The 22,098-nt window shown below is 32.3% G+C and overlaps 1 protein-coding gene across 2 annotated transcripts in view; it reads right to left on the bottom strand.

Annotated features, from left to right (window-relative positions):
• The window catches only part of EMC2 (ER membrane protein complex subunit 2), a 50,997-nt gene that overhangs the window by 3,962 nt on the left and 24,937 nt on the right, over positions 1 to 22,098 (bottom strand). For both annotated transcript variants that reach the window (XM_042924340.1, XM_042924341.1), the window contains exons 6-10: positions 18,216 to 18,301; positions 18,006 to 18,065; positions 12,333 to 12,414; positions 11,417 to 11,527; positions 9,210 to 9,314 (exon numbers count right to left, since the gene is read on the bottom strand). In XM_042924340.1, coding sequence (XP_042780274.1) covers positions 9,210 to 9,314; positions 11,417 to 11,527; positions 12,333 to 12,414; positions 18,006 to 18,065; positions 18,216 to 18,301 — 444 coding nt within the window. The remainder of the gene's footprint in view (positions 1 to 9,209; positions 9,315 to 11,416; positions 11,528 to 12,332; positions 12,415 to 18,005; positions 18,066 to 18,215; positions 18,302 to 22,098) is intronic.

The following is a 22,098-nucleotide window of genomic DNA, read 5'->3' as shown; positions in this document are numbered from 1 at the left end:
TGTCAGAGAAATTACTGCCTATGCTCCCTTCTAGGATTTTTATGATTTCAGGTCTCACATTTAGGTCTTTAATGCATTGAGTTTATTTTCGTGTATGGTGTAAGAAAATGGTCCAATTTCATTCTTTTACATGTAGCTGTCCAGTTTTCCTAGCACCTTTGTTGAAGGGATTACCCTTTATCCACTGCATATTCTTGCCTCTTTCATTGAAGATAAATTCATCATATAATCGTGGGTTTGTTTCTGGGCTTTTCATCCTGTTCCACTGATCTATGTCTCTATTTTTGTGCCAGTACCATATTGTTTTGATTATTATAGCTCTGTAGTATAACTTGAAATCTGGAATTGGGACACCTCTAGCTTTGTTATTCAAGATAGCTATTCAGGGTCTTTTGTGCTTCCATACAAATTTAGGATTATTTGTTCTAGTTCTGTGAAAAATGCTTTTGGTATTTTGATAGGGATTGCATCAAGTCTGCAGATTGCTTTGGGCAGTATGCACATTTTAACAACACTTGTTCTCTAATCCATGAGTATGGAATATCCTTCCATTTGCCTGTGTTGTCTTTAATTTCTTTCATCAATTTGTGAAGTCCAATTTCCTCAAAATTTAGACTTTACAGACATTTTCATTAAGTTTCATCTTTAGTTGAAGTGTATTAAGAATTCACTGCAAAATTGACTGATTTAAGTGTTTATGTAGTGTGATAACCTATAAAAACATACAAAACTAACCTTTTCAGACAAGAAAACTTTTATGAAATAAAAGGCATAATTTATAAGTAAAAAATGTGAACCATTTCTACTTGTCAGCCCTCTAAACAGATATTTACAATTTCAACAAAAGTAAAATGTAAATGTAAAGTAATTTCTATTAAATATTTTAAAGTTGCAAGATATCTCTAAAATTATTTAAAATAAGTCACAATCTTTAAAAAAAATTTGGAATTATTAGTTGATTAGATGGTATGTTTCAGCAGCAAAGAGCTGTCAAAACTCTATGCTACATATTAAAATGATGCAAACATGTTTTAAAATATGCATTTCTAGTTTGTGAAGTTGTAATTTACTTTATAAAACCATTGGATTTCATAATGAAAACAAAACACAATCCATTAAAAATAGTATCTTTGCACACTTAAAAGCAAATTCATGGCATATTAAATTCAATATAGTGCACATAATCAGTGAGGGAAACACTGCTGAATACCCCATGTTGATTTCAAAATGAGTTTTCTAACTACACTGACAATTCTCATCATTTATCAGTTTGACTGACTACTACAGATTTACTACAGAAGTGTTCCTTATGGGGTAAGGGAAGGTTTATTATATCTATATTACCCATTCCCTCTGGTTAAAGTATTGATTGACCTCTGCTATTAGCAAAATATAATATTTTCAAATTAACATTCAAGCACTCAATACATTTTCAAATGACTGATCTTCCCTAAAAATACCAATGCTGTCTTAAGCACTTAACACTTGATTTATGATGTGCTCCTTCTCTTTTGTAATTAACTTAATTTGGCAAACTTCTCATGTCCTGTTAAGAAAGATTAAGTGATCGAGTACAGGTAAAATCACAGAAGCAATAGAGTTCAGAAATTGGTAACCTGCTTCTGACCTCACTGGCTGCAGGTTAACATTATGATTCTCCTACTTCCTAAACCATTAGTTTCTGTGGTTGAATCTTGATTTGATAGAGTAAATAAAGGGGATTTCTAGAAGAAATGCCAGGGAAAAAGAAAAGCTCCTCATAAGAATCAAGATTACTTTACCTTTCATATGACATTACTAATTTAAGGAATTCAGATGTTAAATATACAACTCATAATTACAAAATATGGTAACAGCAACACAACATTTAAAACTCTGCCTTTTCATAATTTCCCATGGTGACTAAAGGATGTTGGGTGTGTCATTACTCCTATAATCCAGTTGATAAATTCACTTTCGCAAGGACTTACCAAGAACAGAAAGCCTTTTATTTTACTACTGCCTATCCAAAGTAAACAGGAATGGCCCTAATCAGATACTTGAAGGCCTAATTCTAAGAAAAAGCTTTGATGGGTTGGAGAAAAATAGGATACCACGTAGTAACATTCACTCTAATTTGTTAATTAGCAAAATAGAAATGAAAAATTTCTGTAGAGCTGAAGTCATGACCAGTATTTTAAAATACAGAACTTTTCTTGACTTGTACTCAAACATAATAAGAGTAAATATAAATTTGTGATTTTTTAAATTAGCTAATTTTAAAAATCACCTAAAGATTGTGTGTCAATACTACTGACAACCAGTGCAATTTAGAATAAACCAAACTTATTTGTGTCAGAACAAATAAAAAGAAAGTTGGAAATATAAATCTATCACTTCAAATTTTGCCTGACATGCAATTATTTTGTCTATTCCAGAATTATATGGCAATTTAACTGATTAAGCCGGAATCCTATTTTTCCCTCAAATCATGATTTAATTTTCCATTTCCCAAAAGGATAGTAACAGAATCACCTCTGCAATCATAAATAACATATGGATTGCTAGCACAGACAAATTTAACAGTGTACCAAAGAAGCATTTATCTGGAAAATTATTGTGAGTAGGTTCACATTAAAGTTTTTCATGAGCATTAATCAAACTTGCCTGCCTGTACTGAACATGCTAAACCAATTACCTAATTGAAGAGTAAGTAGTAGCCATATTCTGTTTCATTATTAAGTAGAAAGAAAGAAGGAAAAGCAGTTCTTAAAATCTCATTTTCTCTAATTTATAAATGCCTAGAAAAACATTACAATAAGGAGTATTTATTATATACTCTATACTTGTTTATATGCCGAGACATGAGTCATAAAATTCTCAATTAGATCCCAGAGATTTATCTAATTACTAAAGTGTCAATCTCTGAAAGTTATACTTTCCACATTAATCACAAATTCTGCCTTTTTGTTTTCATACAGTTAGATTTTGCTTAAATAAACTCTGTTTTCATAATTCCCTATGATCTTAAAGATAACTCACCAGAAAGCACATTCAAATCACAAAAACTGATTTATCAAATTCAAAGGTCAATAATTTATCCACTATGACAACTGGGATAAATTGGGCTAAACTTTACCTTTACATAATTTGTGGAAAATAATATGGGTGGACAAAGTAATAGGATAAATAAATTGGAACACTGGATGGATAAATCTCAGAAACCTTATACTGAGTGAAACAAGCCAGGCACAAAAGAGTATGTAACCTATGATCTCATTTATATAAAGTTCTAGTACAGGCAAAACCAATTTATAGTGATAAAAATCAAATCAGTGCTTGTCTGCAGTGTCAAGTGGGCTGACTGCAAAGTGGCAGAAGGGACTTTCTCGGGTAATGGAAATCTTGAATGGGGTGCTGGTGGGAAGGGAATATACATTTGTCTAAACTCAACCGTACATTTGAAATGTGCACACATTACTGTGTATAAGTCATACCTTAATAAATCAGATAAAAAGAAAAAGACAAAATAAATGAAAACAGAAGGCGGGGACTATGGGCTTATACAACCGTGTAATAAAATGCCAAATGACCACATAGTTATCTTCCCATTAACAGGTGAAGTATTACATCCCCTGGATCTGGGTTGAGCATGTGACTTGCATTGCAATGGAAAATGAGCAATATATGACATAAATAGAGACTCAAAAAACCCTTGCACACTGCAGTCTGGCTGTTTGCTCCTCATGAAACCCTGAGACGACCACACGAACAAGTCCAAGTTAGTCTGCCAAATGAGAAACACGAGGCCTAGCACTTCCAGCTGACAGACAGCAAGCCAACAGTCAGATAAATTTAAGTGAGGCCATCAACCACTAGCACAGCACAGAAATATAAATAAGCCCAGTCGAGACAAGCAGTATTACTCAACTGAACCCAAGCTAAACAGCCTACCTATAGAATCATAAGCAAATAAGTTAGTCAAATCACTAAGTTAGCAAAAGGTAATGGATACAAATATTTATAGAATCTGATTCACAGAAAGAACCCAGAACCTCTGCAGAAAAAGCAAAAAATATGCAAGCTTTAAAACCACCAAGAGATTTTATTTAAAACCTGTTACTAGTATCTACAGGCAAATAAATTTTGCATGATGGGAATGATTCCTAGTTGAGGAGTATTGGAAGTTGCTATACAGAAATCTGACATGAGGAACTGAGAAATTTGTTATCTTTCCTGCAGTAGTATCTAAAATGATAGAAACTGGCAAAAGTTCTTTTCTCTATCCTTTCCTACAGAGTCAAGAGAAGGCAAATCATGTCTTCAGTAAAGATCTGTAAAATATCTCTGGGGACTGTGGAGTTTCTGATACAAAACTCAAATACTGAAGAGTACCAGTGACACTCTTAGAGCTCTTTCCAAAGAACACTGAGACTTTATAAGTCTATAAATAGAATGGAATTAGTGAGGCAAAATTAAAAAAGAAAAAAAAAAAAGAATGGCAGGAAGAGTAAATATTACTAAAGAACAGGGTTTGTTTCTATGAACAATGGCTTAAAATACTGAAATGATAGATTCATGTCCAGTGATGCATCTCATAAGGCAGAGAAAAGCATGCTTGTCTGGTCTTGTATTACTGAAGAGACAGGAAGAAAGAAAAAAACAAAACAAAACAAAATACAAGTCTGAACATAGTTACTATTTAGAGCTAAAGCTCTGAACTGAACTGAAAAGAGACACAAGTGAGGGTAAGCTATCAACTATTCACATGAGAAAATAATTAAGAGGACAGTGTAAAACTGTATTTATACCTTCAGATACACTTATACCTGACATTTCTTTATAGAGGAGTATACATACAAAACAGCTGTCATTAATAAGCTATGTCACCTCGGGAAAGTTATTTAATCTTTCCATGCTTTAACTTCTTCATTTGTAGAACAGGCAAAGTACCTAGCTTGTAACAAATTGTCTGTAAATATTTGCTCTTGTAGCTATTATTGTTGTTGTTATAATTGCAATGAATACAGCAGGCATCATAAAGAAAACTTGGAGGATGTGATTAGTAAATACAACGTAATGAGGATTAGTGTGACTTGGTGAATACTATTTATTAACTCCTTTAATCCTCAGAAAACTTCAATTGTGTCCATTTTGCAGACAAAAAGCTAAGCCCAGTGATAGTATACAACTTATCCAAAGCCACATAAATAACAAATGTCAACGCCAAACTTTGAAAACAACAATATGGATCTAGCATTTGTGTTCTTCTTTTTTTTTTTTTTAATTTTTTTTTTAACGTTTATTTATTTTTTGAGAGAGAGAGAGAGACAGAGCATGAACGGGGGAGGGTCAGAGAGAGAGGGAAACACAGAATCTGAAACAGGCTCCAGGCTCCAAGCTGTCAGCACAGAGCCCGACGCGGGGCTCGAACTCACGGACCGCGAGATCATGACCTGAGCCGTAGTTGGCCGCTCAACCGACTGAGCCACCCAGGCGCCCCTGTGTTCTTCTCTTAACTCCTACATGGTACCAGCATCCACAGAATGGGACTCATGACCAAATACAGAGATGGAAAGAAACTCTCTGGATATCTACACGAGAGGAAATATACCCTTATTTCACATCATACATAGAGATCAACTCAAAATGGACTGTGGATCTAAATACAAAATGTAGAAGAAAAAAACCTCTAAAGACACACAAAATTATCTTTATGACTATGAGTAGCAACTGATTTCTTAAACAAAACACAAAAAGCACAAACCACAAAAGAAAATAAACATATTTAACTTCAGAACTTTTATTCATCAAAATCATTTGAGATAGCGAGTAAAGAATTGAAGAAATTTGCTACACATACAACAAACAAAAAGCTCATAATAAGAAAACTGTTTCAAAAAAACAAAATAAAAAGTCATAAATCAATGAAAAAGCTAGACTTCATGAAAGAGGATATCCAAATAGCCAATAAACATATGAAAAAGTGTTCAATCTCACTGGTCATCAGGGAGATGCAAAATGAAACCATGAGATATGACTATACATATACCAGAATGGCTATAATTATAAAAGCTGACAGCACCAAGTATTGGCAAGATGTGGAACTCTAAGAACTGCCAAACACTGCTGGTGGGACTATAAACAACTAATTTGGAAAACAACTTATGACTCAGTATTTCCACTCAGAGGTATATACCCACCAGAAGTACATGTATACCAAAAGACTGTGCAGGAATATTCAGTGCAATATTATTCATAATAGCCCTAAACAGAAAATAACCCAAATGCCTATCAATAGCTAACTAAATTGTAACATGTGCATACAATAAACAATACAATGAAAATGAATGCACTACAGACATAAAGAGGGATAATGTCATAAACATAATAGTGAAATAGGCTAGACAAAAATGATTATGTACTATATGATTCCAGAAAGTTCAAAAACAAGCCAAAACAATGGGATTATAAATCAACACTCCTGAGGTTGATAGGAGCAGAAATTAAGAGGATATACTATGATTATCGCTTCTCGGCCTTTTGGCTAAGATCAAGTGAAGAGGATATACTATGAGGGCTCTGGGTGCCCTGGGAAACAAGAAATGTTTCCATTTCTTGACCTGGATACATTTACCTTGTATAATTTGTTGAAATGTACATTTATGACTTGGGTTCTTTTTTCTATGTATGTTATAATAAAAATTGGTTTTAAAAATATAATCATGCCATGTCAAAAAAAAAAAGCACTCTGAGCAGCTAGTTGTTTCTCAAAAATATCTTAAAAACAAGGATGTAGTTTGCATGCCACCAGTTTTATATTATCAAAGTCTTATCTTTAAATACACACACACACACACACACACACACACACACACACACCCAAGGCCTACTACTATGTGTGGAACCCATTATGATGTGCTATCTCAAACTAACTGCATTTGAAGAAGCACAGTCTAGCTAGTATTTTTAAATATTCTGACCTACAATATGCCAACAGAACTAATAACCTCTATTATATATAATAAAAGTACACAAAAGTAACTTTAAATAATGTGATCATGGGGGCACTGAATTTTTTAATCTCCCCAATCTTCTCCAACCAGGAGTATAAAAACAAAACAAAAAAAAACAGCACCAAAACCAAAATAATAGGAAACAAGCCCAAAGAGAATCCCTTCAAAACAACTACATTACAGGCAATCTTCAAAAAAAAAAAACCCTATAATATGGTTTTATTATCAACAGTGACAAGACCTACAAAAGATCAAAAGCTGTATGGTAGGAGCATGGTATGTATGTATGATATGTATGGACAACTTACTACTATTCTACAAGCCACACAAATAAAAAAAGTATGAATTGGCTGAATCCGCAAATGGCCTACAAAACTAGGGCAGGATCAAAGGCTCCAAATCAAAGATAGGTCTTAAAAGCTGCATGCAAATGTGACATTAAACAAGTCTAACAGTCTACAACCTCAAAATCTCTGAAATACCCAGCAAACATCCTCTTCTAGGAGGGAAAAAACCTCACACTGAAGGATAATCACCAGAAACTAAAACTGAATTGAACAGGGCAGAAACAATAGGGGTAAGAGGGAGAGAAGGTTCAGATAAAGGGGAAGGGTGGGGGTGATGAGGAAGGTAGTGATGCCTACAGGCAACAAATCCCAGAAAGAATGAATGAAAGGAAGAAACCTAACAACAAAATGCAACATTTAAAGCTAAGAGCAACAACTCAAAATTCAAGATCTACAGGGCTCAAGGGCTGAAGCCAGAAAATCTTTCTCAATCAGACCTAGTTCTAAGAAAGACTGCATATACACAGAGGTCATATTTACGTTCTCTGTAACAAAGAGGAAGCCATAAAAAGACGAGCTGGGAGAGTTATCATATCCTATCTCTGACATTCTCACTCCACAAAAACCTCCTCCTAATAGAAACTATCTGATTTAACAAGAAAGAAAGAAAAAAAAAAAAAAAGAATACAGACTAACTTCATAAAAAAGCATTACAGAGAAAAAAAAAAGAAAATACCAAAATGACAGAAAAGGATTTGAAAGAAAATGAATGATACAAAAAGGTGGTGAGAAAGGAAATCCAATAAACTTACATCCTGGAAAAAAAACTTCAGTAATTAAACAGAAAAATTATTTAACACTATAATTCTAAAAGCAACTCCTCAAATTAAGAGGATTAAATCCACATACTAAATGGGTCTACTGTGCATTTGGGAAAACTGACCCAATAATAATCAATAAAACATACTGTAGTAAAACTACTGGATTTTAATGATAAAGGAAAAATTCCTTTGGACATCCAGACAAAAAATCTAAGTCACTTAGGGAAAGAAAATCAGTATGTATCAGACTTCTTGACAGCAACATTTTATCCTAAAACACAATGAAACAATATTTTTAAGATACTTAAGTAACGTAAGCCAAAGGTTGTATAAAAAGCCCAACTATCCTTCAAATATAAAGACTACTGAGAGATAAGTTTATAAACATGCAAGATGTAAAAAGGTATGTTTTCCCATGAACCCTTCCTGGAGAATCTCATAGAGACAGCTTCAGAAAACTAAAAAAAGAGAAGTTTCAGATAAGCTCTGACAAGTAAGCAAAGCACAAAACCTTTGTTATATAATCTGGTTAGTTTACCTTTAGGCTTTTCTTCCTCCCTTTTAATGACTTGAGATACCTCTAATTAATAATACACTCAACTCACATACCCAATCTGCTTCTGAAATACATTATGCAATTTGTTTACCTTTCCTGAATTTTTAGAATTACTTTTTATTTGCCAAATGCCAAACTACTGAAATTTCCAGATGGTAAGGCTAATTATAGGATCAAAATAGTAATGGACTTCTTTTGTAGAACTGTATTGTTTTTGTTTTTTTTTTTTAAGTAGGCTTCACGCCCAGCACAGAGCCCAGTGTGGGGCTTGAACTCACAAACGTGAGATCAAGACCTGAGTTGAGATCGAGTCAGACGCTTAACCAACTGAGCCACCCAGTTGCCCCAGTAAGACTTTTTTTTGAAGAAAGAAAAAGAACAAGTGATCCTACAAGTTAATTCTACACAGTTAAAACACATCTGATTAAGACCCAAAGGCATAAAAGTTCAATGACAGACATGTGGCTTTGTAGTCTGCTGAAACAAAAACAAGTAAGAAATACATTAACTGACCTATAATGAATGACAACATAAAATGATCAATACTGACCTGATAAGCTCTGTTTATTTGACTAGCTGCCCAACTAGCATATTTCATGTTGTCCTTTTTTGTTTTTGCACTTGCTTTTGGATTAGAAGCAATATGACTTGCCGACTAAAAACAAAAAAGAAACATCAAAAAATTCCTTTCTTCTAGCCAAGATAATCAAAAAACCATGTAAAGGTCATAATTGCATTGGGATAACAAAGAGTTTTTTAAAACTGTACCAAAACAAGTTTAAAAATAAAAGTAAACTGGAATAGAGTTTTCAAAAATGAAAAAATATTTTTAAATATAGAATAAGGTAACAAAAAAAAGAATGAATATCTTACATAATATCTAATTTATTTGATTAGCTGTCTACCAAAACTCATAAAGGTAAAATTAAATACTTAAGTACTGTAGAATATCACTTAAATCACTTAAATATTGTAGGAAGATTGCTGGTCATTATTATTTGTCATTAAGTTATTATTTCTAGTTATTTATCACAGTATTACTTCAGCTATACTGTCAGAATTATAGAATTATTGAATACTCGTGTAAGAAGGAATCTCAAAAATAATTTAGTCCAACTTCCTACATTAACAGGTGAAAAAAACTTAGGAGTGATGTGACTTGACCAAAGCAAGTTAATGAAAGCCTTACAAATAGAAAGAGATCCTCATTTCCAATCTACTTCTCTTTTCACTACATCCAGAGTTTCCAAACTATGTTCCACAGCACCAGTTAAAATCACTGCAATTTGATCCATCCTAATCTAGGATCCATGAAAGAATATGTACACCCCCAAAATTATATGCTTATTTTTAAGTATTTATATACACATTTCTTGGGAGAAGATCTTTTATATTATGCTTAAATATGTCTTAATCTTACGAGGCTCTGTCCATGTTATTAAAAACAAATTAAGCCTTTCTTTCATACTTAGCCTGTGTTATAGGCTCTTTCCCTCTATCACCTCCTCTATCAATGAGGAATTTATATGCCAAAATCTTATATTTACACCTTTATGTCTTTCATGTCACCTTTTTTGGTATGAATTTCAGCAAACAGAGCAATTAAAAGAAGGCCTCTGGACTCAACTGCTTGAGCTGATATCCCAGTTCAATCACTCAGTAGGTCTGTAACTATCCTTCCACAAATTAATTAGATCTCTCTGCATCTTAGTTTCACTTTGTGTGAAACGGTGGTAATAACAGTATCTTCTCAAAAAGGTGATGTGAAGATTTAATGATTTAAATTTTAAAAAGAGCTCAAAAAAAATGCTTAGCACATAAAGTGTTATGTGTAAGCTATTAATAATCTATTGTTATATATATGTTTATTAGTATTTCATTTATTTGGTAAAAAGAGTCACCGTTACTATATTGTATGTCCAAGCCACTACAATTGGCACTGGTAGATCCAAAAAAAATTTCTTGAAATTCCTCTGAACTGTTTTCTAATTATATTTTGTCATTCTTTTCCTGAAAATTATTTCATTTATGTTTCTTCCTGCCTCTATCTCTGCAACGAATTCTCTTTCACTAAGCCTTAACAAGACATTCATCCAAAAGTCCATGAAAAGACCAGGATAAATTAAAATTTCAAAGAACTAGCTTATTAAAAAAAAAAAAAAAGTTTTCTGATTGTAGAGAGAGGGGCTCATTTTATGTATATTTTAAAGCTCAGCAAATTCTTCCTCTATTTCCCATAGCCCTTGTTAATTGACTTTTCTAAGCTTGTCATTTGGCATACATAAACCATAGAAATATTTAATTACATGCCTCCCACAATTTCCAAGCTCTTCTTCTGTACCATATAAGAAGTTTATATTTGACAATAGAGATTTTATTTTCTAATGTCTGTTACTCCATAATTTAAAAATATGTCATAAAATTTAAGGTAAGAAAAACAAAAATGATGGACATAAACCCAAGAATATCAAAACAATTAAGATATATACAATATGGTTTTGTATCTGTTACTATTTAATAAGGGCAGACTTAAATTCTGATAAAAGATTTTTTAAAATAAAATGTCAAATATCTAGGATATATTAACTTTCAAAAATAAAACTGCCTTACAACCTATTGCTCATATTTAACTAGAGGGGAAAAAATATGCTATCAACAAAACACAAAAAACAAGACAGAAATGAATGGATGGGATAGACTTAATGGGTTTAAATGACAGAATTCAGAAAATAACATTAAACATGCACCTCTACTCACCATGTAAAGCCCAAACAAAGCTCTCATATTTCTGTTGTTCAGTTTCAATGCCTGTGCAAAATACTTTCGTGAAAGTTCGAGGTTTTCAAGTCCACCTTGAGTATATTTAACCTGTTAAAAATTGCAAAGTGCTGAAATCTGTTTATTTTACTACTTTGAAATACAGCATGTTTCATCATACCACAGGCATGAGTAACTGAAACAGATATTCTGTAAACAAATGCAAGATGTTAAAAGATTTCATCTTAAAGTTGTTAAAATTAATCTAAATTTTAAAACATAACCTCCCCTGAAAAGCCTATTCTATGAACATTAAGATCAGAGTCGTTTTTAAAACAAAATGCTGTCATTAAAAAAGCCAACATAATTTCTATTTCAACTGCCTTGCAAATGCCTCACAACTTTATATTTTCTATCACTAGCATTCTAAATCTACATGTAAACACCGAGTCATCCTTTTCTAGCCACCTTGACATTTCTTAATAATAAAATCCTTCCAACATAGCATTCAACTGTGTACCATTATTCTTAATAGTGAGATAAATACTTGCTACTTCCAAAACTACTGATCTTAATATGAATTTCCTAGAATATGGAGTTAAAAATCATAATTGTTATAAATGTCTCAGAAGCCATTAAATGGTGACAGCTGTGACATCATCGTTCATAATTAGGAAATAAAATAGTATATAATAAAAAAATTTTCACTGTTTGAAATGCTTTTATTTTTAAAGTCATATTCCTATTACAGTGTTAAAAATTTAAAACTTTTACTCATACAGTTAATTTTCATCGGATGTGTTAAATATTTATATACTTGCCTCATACTAAATAGGACATATTTATAGTTCTAAAATAATACGTAACACCCACAAAAATAAAATCATATACAACTGTTGTTTCTGAAAACACTTACTTCAGCATACTGCTGACAGTATAAGTGGTTGTGTGGATTAGTCATCATTAGCTCTTCTAAGCAAAAGGCTGCCTTAGCATAGCTGAAAAATGAGGAGTAATCAGTTTTAAAAGTCAGAAATATCATTGTAGCTAAAATAACTTAAAAATAATTAAAAATAACTTAAAACAATGCTTGAAAACAACTTTAAAACAATTTTAGTGATGTTAGACATTTTATTCCCAAAATTTAAATAGCTTTACTAATAAAATACTTGTTATGCTGAATTCATAAATACAAATAACAAATGCTTAAATCCTAAAGCAGCTTATGAACAATCAGTAGATACCACCTTCTTAAAACTGGGTCACCATTATGACATCCAAACGTTATTCACAACACAGACTTCACGACCTTGGACTGGGCTACATATAAAATAACATCAAGTCCATTGATCACTGAATTAAATATTCAAATAGCTAAAGTGTAATGAGGAACATTTTATTAAATACTATCTATTCATAAAAATCCTTATTGATACATACTTACTAATATATTCTATTACAAAGACTTTTTATTACTTGTTTGTCAAATACAAAATTATAATGAAGTTATATATTTTTAAGCCCATGAAAAATAGATGAAGTTAGTGGTTTTGATATGCACTCTACTATTATTTCATCATGTGGTAAAGGGACAAGCATCTTGCTAAAAACCTGAGGAGAGAACCGCTACAAAGGGTTCTGGAAAAATAGTTTTACACCACATGACTGTAATTCCCCTTAATGTATTTTATATGTTTAAAGTGATGTGCATCCTCAGCATTTATAGGAAATCCTAAAGAACACAGGTGTTACAAGATTTATTCCCAGTGAAAAGGTGGTAATAGTACCTAACAGAAAAAGGCTATCTCCAGTTATTTTTGGCATTTGTCACCAATGTACAAAGCTACCTATCTTTACACTAAGTCTGATATACTGTTCAAAATACACATGCTGCAGTTTCACATATATGTAAGTGACTAATAACAGCTACCTTTTATTACATGCTCTTTATGTATCATGCACTTCTCCAGGTATGTTATATGTATTAACTCATTTAATCCTCCCCAAACCCTAGGAAGGAGGAAATTATTATTATCATTTTATAGTTGAGAAGGCACAGAGATGCAAACTGAAACCTAGGCTGTGCCACTCCAGACAGCCTACTCTTAACCACTATGCTTATGGTCTCTATGCACTACACACAATGAAAAACCATGGTAATGATGGTAGTGATGAAGATGTCAATGATAACATAAAAACAGGTACAACAATCAAACCCAAAGGGCCTCAGAAACCAAAAGCACCCTATAGATGACCTAAATATCACAGCGTTTTAGATTTATGTGTACACACTATCATCAAGGATCCTACAGCTGTTTAGTCCTTTTCATTTTTATATCCAAAACGTAGCACTGGTTCTTGACATGTGATAGGTATATAATAAATCACTAAACAAATAACTGAATAATATCTAGAACAAAAGTATTATGACTACCTATCTAATATCATTCTATGAGAGATGAGGAAAGTTTACCTTAAACACTCAACTTTACCAAAAAGACAGTTCCCTTCTAAATGTGTTCCATTTATCAAGATGATGCAAAAATTCATATTAATGCTAAGAATAAATGTTCTTACAGATTTAAATAGGCTGAGCACAACTCTCATTCTGGTACTTATACATCACAGAGTAAGATAAAATAGGCAGGTAGGAGTTTCTACTGAAAACTGAATGCCAAGGTATTTTTCTCAAAATTATTTAGTATCACAAAGAAGAGGGTACCTTCCCCCTGTTTTACAAAGTATAAAATCATACTAATTTGGTGGATAAAGTATAAAATCAAATAAACTTAGAGCTGAAAGAAGCAAAAGACAGTCTAATACAGTTTTCACAGCAGCAGTTCACTCAAGAGTATTAAACCGTATGGAAAGTAACTCGAGTGACTATTTCCTCAATTCTCCCAAGAATGGTACCTAGCCAATTTCATTCCAAATGCATAAAAAAGATAATTCATTACATACAATAACTCAATGGTTAGAGAATTAAAATGATCTGAATCTATTTAAAATAACTACTAATAGTATGTCAGAGTCAATGACTAAATAAAGTTTTCCAAGTTCTTCCGTTCCTCACAAAAGCATTTATTTAGGTCATATTTATCCCTGCATTGCTTTATCAAATTTATGATTTTTCCTTATGGGATACTGATAATTCCATCTGTTACCGAATTTTATAGTTAAGGCTGGACCTACATATAGTCACAATTATAATTAGTTTATATTACTAACTGCTTCTTGCTGATATAACATCTAGTTCTGACTATAAATCAAGGGGAAAAAATCAGGTATCTTTGTTCAAAATACATATTTTCCTTTATAATTTGTATTGGTGGTGCTAATATATACATTTTAACTAATTTTTTATATTTAGAACAAGTAAAATGTCTCAATATGGTCAACTGGTGTGATATATACCACTACAATCACTAAACAGGAACTATAATCAGAAATTTATAAATCAAATTTATAAATAAGAAGCAAAGTTAAATAAAGGTAACTTTTTAAAGATATAAAAACACACATGGCAGAATTCCATATCCTCTTTAACCTCTCTAACACAATGAATAGGCTTATATGAACATTCTATTTTGGAAATTTATTTGGAGTAAAAACTCTAGATCTAGAGTAGCAATGCTGCCTGTGACCTATTCTACTTAAAAGAGCTTATAACTACTACTCCTAGGCAGAAAGAATGCCAAAATGATAAATATATCTAGCAACTCCTAATTTGCTACATTTTGCCACTATCCCCACAAAACTGTAGAGACATTCTACAGAAGTTTCCTCTTCTACCAAAAATAAACAAACAACAACAACAAACCTACCTACCACAGCAACTTGTGCAAACAGGTTAAATGAATTAAATGAACAGATTCTGATTTTCATATAGTTTCAAAAAATCTGGACATATTTCCACTCACCCTAAACCTGAATATTCCCTCTGCGTTCAATTAAAAAAACTAAATGGTCATTTTGTAAATAACTAGCTTTAAGACCAGAAAGAGTTCCGTGATACAAGATAAAAAGGTAGGCTGAACAACTGAAAAATCCCAAGAAACTGAGAAACACAAAGACAGAATAAGTACCAAAATGTAATTTCTTCTCAGGGGAAATGATAATTTTCTGTCTTTGTATTTCTTGATTTCTTGGGATTTTTCAGTTCATTTCTCTTAAGTATATGTATATTCAACTCTATCTCAATGAAGTCTTTAGATTCAAAGAAAAACTGAATGTGGCTATTACAAGGTGAAGCTAATAATAATAATAATAAACTTAATTATGGGTTAAAAATAGAGTATGATCTATTTTAGAACTAAATACAGAAATATAAGAAATACATACAAAAAAGTAACACTGAGAAAGAAAACAGAAAACCGAGGTGATACATTTATGTAGTTCTTAGAGGACATGAAAGCAATCAAAATTGAAATACATATAAAAATATGAAATTTTTGTAAGTTAAAAAAATCAATGTTAAAAAGATACATATCAAACAAGGATATACTTTTGACAGGACAAAGGTTCATATCATTTATATATAGTATACATGTTGCCAAAGTGAGCACTCACATCATTTGTATAAAAAGCTATTAAAAATTCATAAAAAGTTTTAACCAATTTCCACTTCACAAAATTTATGAAGACTAAAAAGAATGATAGCAGCCAGTGTTAAGGGGATGTTAATGTTTCTGATGTGAGAGTAAATTTCTAGTGAACAACATTTACCAAAACCACTAAAAATGAGCATATAATCATGTAATTTTACTTCTAAGAATTAAGACCAGGAAACAAAATAATTAGCATAGCATTACAGCAAAAATGAAAAAACAGAAACAAAAGACCAAGCTTTCCATTCCCGTAGGAAACTGGTAAAGAATACTAGAGCACATTAATAAGATGGAATAGAAAGCTACTAAAATATTTATTGTGATAAGGAATGTATGTCAAAACATAACAAAGTAAAAAGAATAAGCTATAAAAGATAATTCTATTTTAGGTTTCTGTTTCAAAAGGTACAGAGGAAAAAAATCAAATATAAATTGTAGATAAGTTAAGAGGATGATCCAATTAGGATTTTGGTCTCTGTCTTTACTCTTTGTTGCATTTTCCAAACTTTCTTCATTAGATATTTAATTTTTAAAAAATGCCTTGATTAATATGAAATGTTTTTAAATGCCTTTAATCTCAAGATCTTCAAAAGACACTAAAATATTTGAAATAACTGTCATCTGTTTTAAGGACAAAATAAAACGAATGTTAATTGTTGTACTGCACTCCAAAAATTCAGCTTCATGTTAAACTATATACTGTACACTTTATAAAGATTGACTTTAAAACTGTGAAAAATGGAACACCTGAAATTAATATAGCACTGTATGTTAAATACATGGGAATAAAAATAAAAATAAATTTTGAAAAAAAGCTATGAAAAGTGGAAACATCACCATTTAAACCAAAATGTACTGTATCACTCTCACATACATAAGAAAATCTTGAGTATTTTTACATATGTGATCATAGAATCATACATACATCTATATGCACATAATTCAGGACATAATTCTCCAAAGGAAACAAAAAGAATCTGACAGCTAGAACACAGCTGAGAGAAGAGAACTGAAGAATGGTTCCCAGAATACAATAGACATTCATTAAATGACAGCTATTACTTTTATTTTAGCTTCCAGTTTTACATGCAGATAACTACCTTAATTCTCCATTTCACATCACACACATAGCCCTGGGTAAAGGCAAGAGGTAGGTGCCTTAATTCTATTTTATTTCCTGTTTCAATTATTTATAGTATGAGACTGAGGTTAACTATTCATACACAGTAAAAATATGTGCATGAGAATCTGAGGCTATTCTCTCAGAAAGAAGAAAAGAAACAATGTGATATACTTCAGATTTAGAAGAACTAAGGGAAAAAAGAAAAAAAAAAATCCTGCCTGTAGATAGAGGTTGGTGTTAATGCTGCAATATTAGAAAACTTGCACTAAGACTAGGCTAATCCTCTCACACTGGGATTTCCTCCTGTCACTGCATCAATAAAAAAAGCTAACAAAAACATTAAATATCCAATAAGTAAGTTCCTACAGCATTCAACATTCTTGATTATTCTTGGTCTTTTACCCAGGCAACAGAATGCTTCTAACTCTGGAAGAGTTGATTCTCTTAATACTAAGGCTAATAAATGCATACAATTGACAGAATTTTTAAACAGCAGGGTGTATAATACTCTTTGTATATAAGAACAATTTAGACTCTAAAAATTCACAATTTTGAATCACTAAAAATAGCCTTAGTTCAGCGAAAGCAGGTCTTTCTAATTCCAAAGAATCCATCTGTATTTGAAAGAAAAACTTATTTCTCAAACAAAATAACTTAGCAAAACGCAAATGACTTAATTAAAGCAATTCACATATTACAACCAACAAATTGTTGATTTGTTAGGTTTCATTTATTTATTTTGTTCATTTAAAATGACACATGACTCATAACTTCTCACCAATCCTTCAGAAACCACTACATCCTCTGAACTTCTATAATAGTGATAAAAACTACACTCCTAACAAAATTTATAACTTACTCATGTTCATTGATATAAAGTTCTGCAAGTTCATGCCAGGCTTCTTGGTCTCCAACAAATCTGGTGAGAGGAAAGGGAAAGAAAATAAGTGTGTAGATATTCTGTAAATGAACAGCATGGAGGCAAAAAGGAAAATCAAATGCAAATTCCATTTTAATTAAAAAAGATTTATCAGAATAACAAAACACAATCCTCTTGTAAGACACTCACTGTTCCAGATACTCATTCAGTTCCCGAATGGCCTCCACATTTTTCCCCTGGGCTTTTCGAATGGCAATCTTACGCTTTCTTGCAGCCTATGGGTTGACATTAATAAAGGATTAGGCCCTCATGATTCCCTGGGTTTTTGTAAAGAAGGTAATTTGACTGTGCAAATTATTATCTCAATGCCAGTGAAATTCCATTGTAGAAATACTGCTTACTGGGAGTTTATAAACATACCCCATGACATCCCACTGGGGAATTCAAACATTCCTCTAACAATCACATATGCTTTACTTTTGATGTACACAATGTATGCATCATTTCATTCAAATAAATAACCATCCAGATTCTGATAATTACAAGCCAGCAGGGAATCCTAATCTTTACCCAGCCTAAACTCCTTTACCCTGTCTCATTCATAAGATTTGTATGTTAAGAGATAGAGGGATAGTGGAGATTAGAAAAAAAAATCTCACCATGGCCACTTGAATGTCATTATAAAATATAGCTCCCAATAACTTTTTTCAGTTTTAAGGAAAAAACCTACCTGTAAGTCTTTCAAAAGAATAGCACAGAACTTGAAAAAAATATTTTATAATAAACAAAACTTTAAACTTGCATGTTAAAGTTTTTTAAACAATAAATATCAGTGCCAATTATGCATTCATCAAATATGCACTAAACATCTATCATTTGACAGGCACTGTGCAAGATAATGAAAATATGGGGATAAAAAAGAATAGATAATTCATTACAGGAGCAATGAAAAAAAGACACATCAAATAAACAGACAATGATAGAGATATCTAGGGTGTTGTGGCAACATGGAGGATATCCTAACACAGGCTGTGGCAGAGTGGAGGAGGTGTAAGGGCAGGAAGCAAAGAGGTTTGCAGATGTGATACCTGTACTGAAACAGAAAGAGCAAGTAGACATTAAAAAAGCAAGAGGAAACTGTGTGGAGGACAAAGCACAGATGAAGGAACACAGAAACAAAGGCACAGAAGACACCAACAGTATGTGTAATCAGACAGCAACATTGTGTATAATCCAGACTATCTATCTGAGGGGGGAGTTAACAGGGACTGGAGGGCACTATATAAAATATTAAATTTATATCTCTTCCATCTCTATTTAATTCAATGCAGATAGCTAAACAATAAAACAAACCAAAACTATGGCCAAGTTTATGAATTATGAACATGATTGCTATTGTCTTATACAATACATACTCTATAAAAATGCAGACAAGGGAAGTAAAATGAATGGGACCTCTTTAGACTAGCAGAGCTACCTGTCATAGGTGAAAAAGGTGGAGGTTTTGCTCAAAAGAAGTGAAAGTAAAAAAAAAATCAGAGAAAATCAAGAGATTTCCAATAAATAAGACCATGAGTGATATTTGTAACAACAATGATAAAAAACATGTTGGTAAGAAAAAATGAAATGTGTTAAAATGTATATCCTTGATTATTAAGCTCATGCTGAAGGCTTAATACAATACCTGCCATATGGCAGGTATTCAAATATTTTTGGAATAATTTCACTATGTACAATAATGAACGTGCTATAATAAATGTACCATTTAAAAGGCCTCAAGAATTCAGAAAGAAAAGTAAGAGAAAAGCTCTAAACGTAACTCAATCTTAAATACTTGAGGAAGAATATTAGACTTCAAATGAGAGCCTTCTTCCAAGTTCTTCTGAAAACAGGTGATGGATAACTTAACACACAACTAAGAAACAAATTTCTTTTGGATATATCATATCTAATGCCACCAATCCAACATCATGTGAAGCATATTTTAACTGTTTATTCCTTTCATCTATCATGATACTACTTCCTCTTCAGGCAATATGGTAGAACAGAGTCCATGTTTTAAAATAAAAAAGATAAGAAATAAATACCAACGCTTGGCACTTACCAGCTTTCTAACCAAAGGCAAAATACTTAACCTTCCCAAATGTGCATAATACCCCAATCTCCAAGTACCAATGTAAAGCAACTAACACAGTACACAGTATATAATGGTATTGAATAAATAGTATCTTCCTTCCTTTCTCCTTTATTCTATGCTTAACATTACGTTAAGCATAATATAATTCTACCTATGAGATCTTTAAAAGCCCAGAACAGGTTGCTTCGTTTGATACTAAAATCTTGTCCAATCTTTATAGGATTTGCACCAGTTGAGATATTACAAAGATGTAATGAAATTTGTTGAAAATATTAGATTCAAATGTGACATATCAGACAAAAGGTCTAAGTATGAACATGAATAACAATGAATACTTCCATGGTAAGAAGTATGGTATGAACATTGTAATGGATACCATTGTGTACAATATAAGTTTCATGAAGAAGCGTACACTAAAAACACCCATCTAACTTTAATTCTTTTTCTTGGTGATTTAACAGCAGAACAATCTCTCTACTGTTGAATATACACTGATATTTTTAGGTCAGCAGCATGCTGCAAAATATAGTTTGTAAAGCACTGCTGTAAGGTTTCAAAGATAATTCATGTTTAAAATGCCTTTTAAAAAACACACCTTTTATAAATGATGGAAAACAGATTTAAACAACTTAAATGCATCAGAAGAGACAGAATTAAGAGTAGAATCTGAAATTTCTGATTCCCATTCTAGAACCTTCTAGACTTCCTGAAAGAATCTGAAATATTACAGGTTAAATAATTGTTACTATTATTTTGAATTATGTGTATTTGTAGTAGGTGAAATGTCATAATTTTATAACAATGTAAAACAAACAGAATTCAGTATTAACTTTGTAACTGAAAGTTTTAAATATAAGGCTTTAATTAATCAATTTGGGAAAAGTGCCCAAAAATCTCTACTATATAAGCAATATATTGATTGATCATGTAAAACCTAAGATATAGCATTTTATTTCCTAATAGTATAAAGTCAAAAACAAACTTTTAAGTGGTAACACTTCAACTAAGGCAAGGACAGTCTTCCTAATTAAACTATGTATGACAGCTTAAAGAAATACCTATGTGGCAACAACTGTCATATAGGCAATGATATATTATTAAGTTATATACTATGCAACAGTCTTTTCCATGTTATTTCTCCTAAAAGAAAAATAATACCACATGCTGGTATAAGAACCAATCTTTTTTTATCATGATAATTTTAAGTGAGCTTAATTAAGCAAGGATTTCATTTCTGGCCAAGATGGGAGTAACAGGGATCAGATTTACCCTCTTGCCTGAACCAATCAAAGAACTAGACTATATACATGAAACAATCACTTTTAAGGCACAGGACAAGAGGCACAGTGATCCCTGAGCAGCTGGAAACAAATGAGGTGAGCCCTATTTTTATTGTCCTGGCTTGCTACCTTGAGGGAGTTTCATGGAATGAATCCTACGCAGGAAGAGAAAACAGGTTGAGTTCAGTAGACTGTGAGTTCAGGAAAAGGAGCTGAGTGTCAGGAAGATCAAAGGCTAGAGCTTATAGACATAGTACTAGAGAAAAAAGAAACAGAATAAGAACTCTAGATTCCCCTTGAATCTGAAGGGTTTTCCTGGAGTATTCAGCCTTGTACTGACCAGTGCATGTGAGTGAAAACACTACCCAAGCCAAGGAAAGAATCACCAGAAAGGCTTAAGGGGAAGTGTCTTGAGCTCACACAGGGATGGGAATAGTGCCTATTCCCACCAACCAGACTAGAAAATGCCATGATTCCTGTGGCAATGGACAGAGTGCCCAGAAGGATGTAATGAGGTATCATTAGCCCTATATACATTGCTCTGAACCTCTCTAACAAAGACCCAAAAGGATCAAATTGCTTCCAAGTAACTTCTATACCACAAGAAAGCTCAAGATTATATTACAGGAATACAAAAATGGAAAGGAGTAAAAAC

The sequence above is a fragment of the Panthera leo genome, chromosome F2, assembly GCF_018350215.1.
Source record: "Panthera leo isolate Ple1 chromosome F2, P.leo_Ple1_pat1.1, whole genome shotgun sequence".
Lineage (NCBI taxonomy): Eukaryota > Metazoa > Chordata > Mammalia > Carnivora > Felidae > Panthera > Panthera leo.
This window is presented reverse-complemented; position numbering and strand designations above follow the sequence as displayed.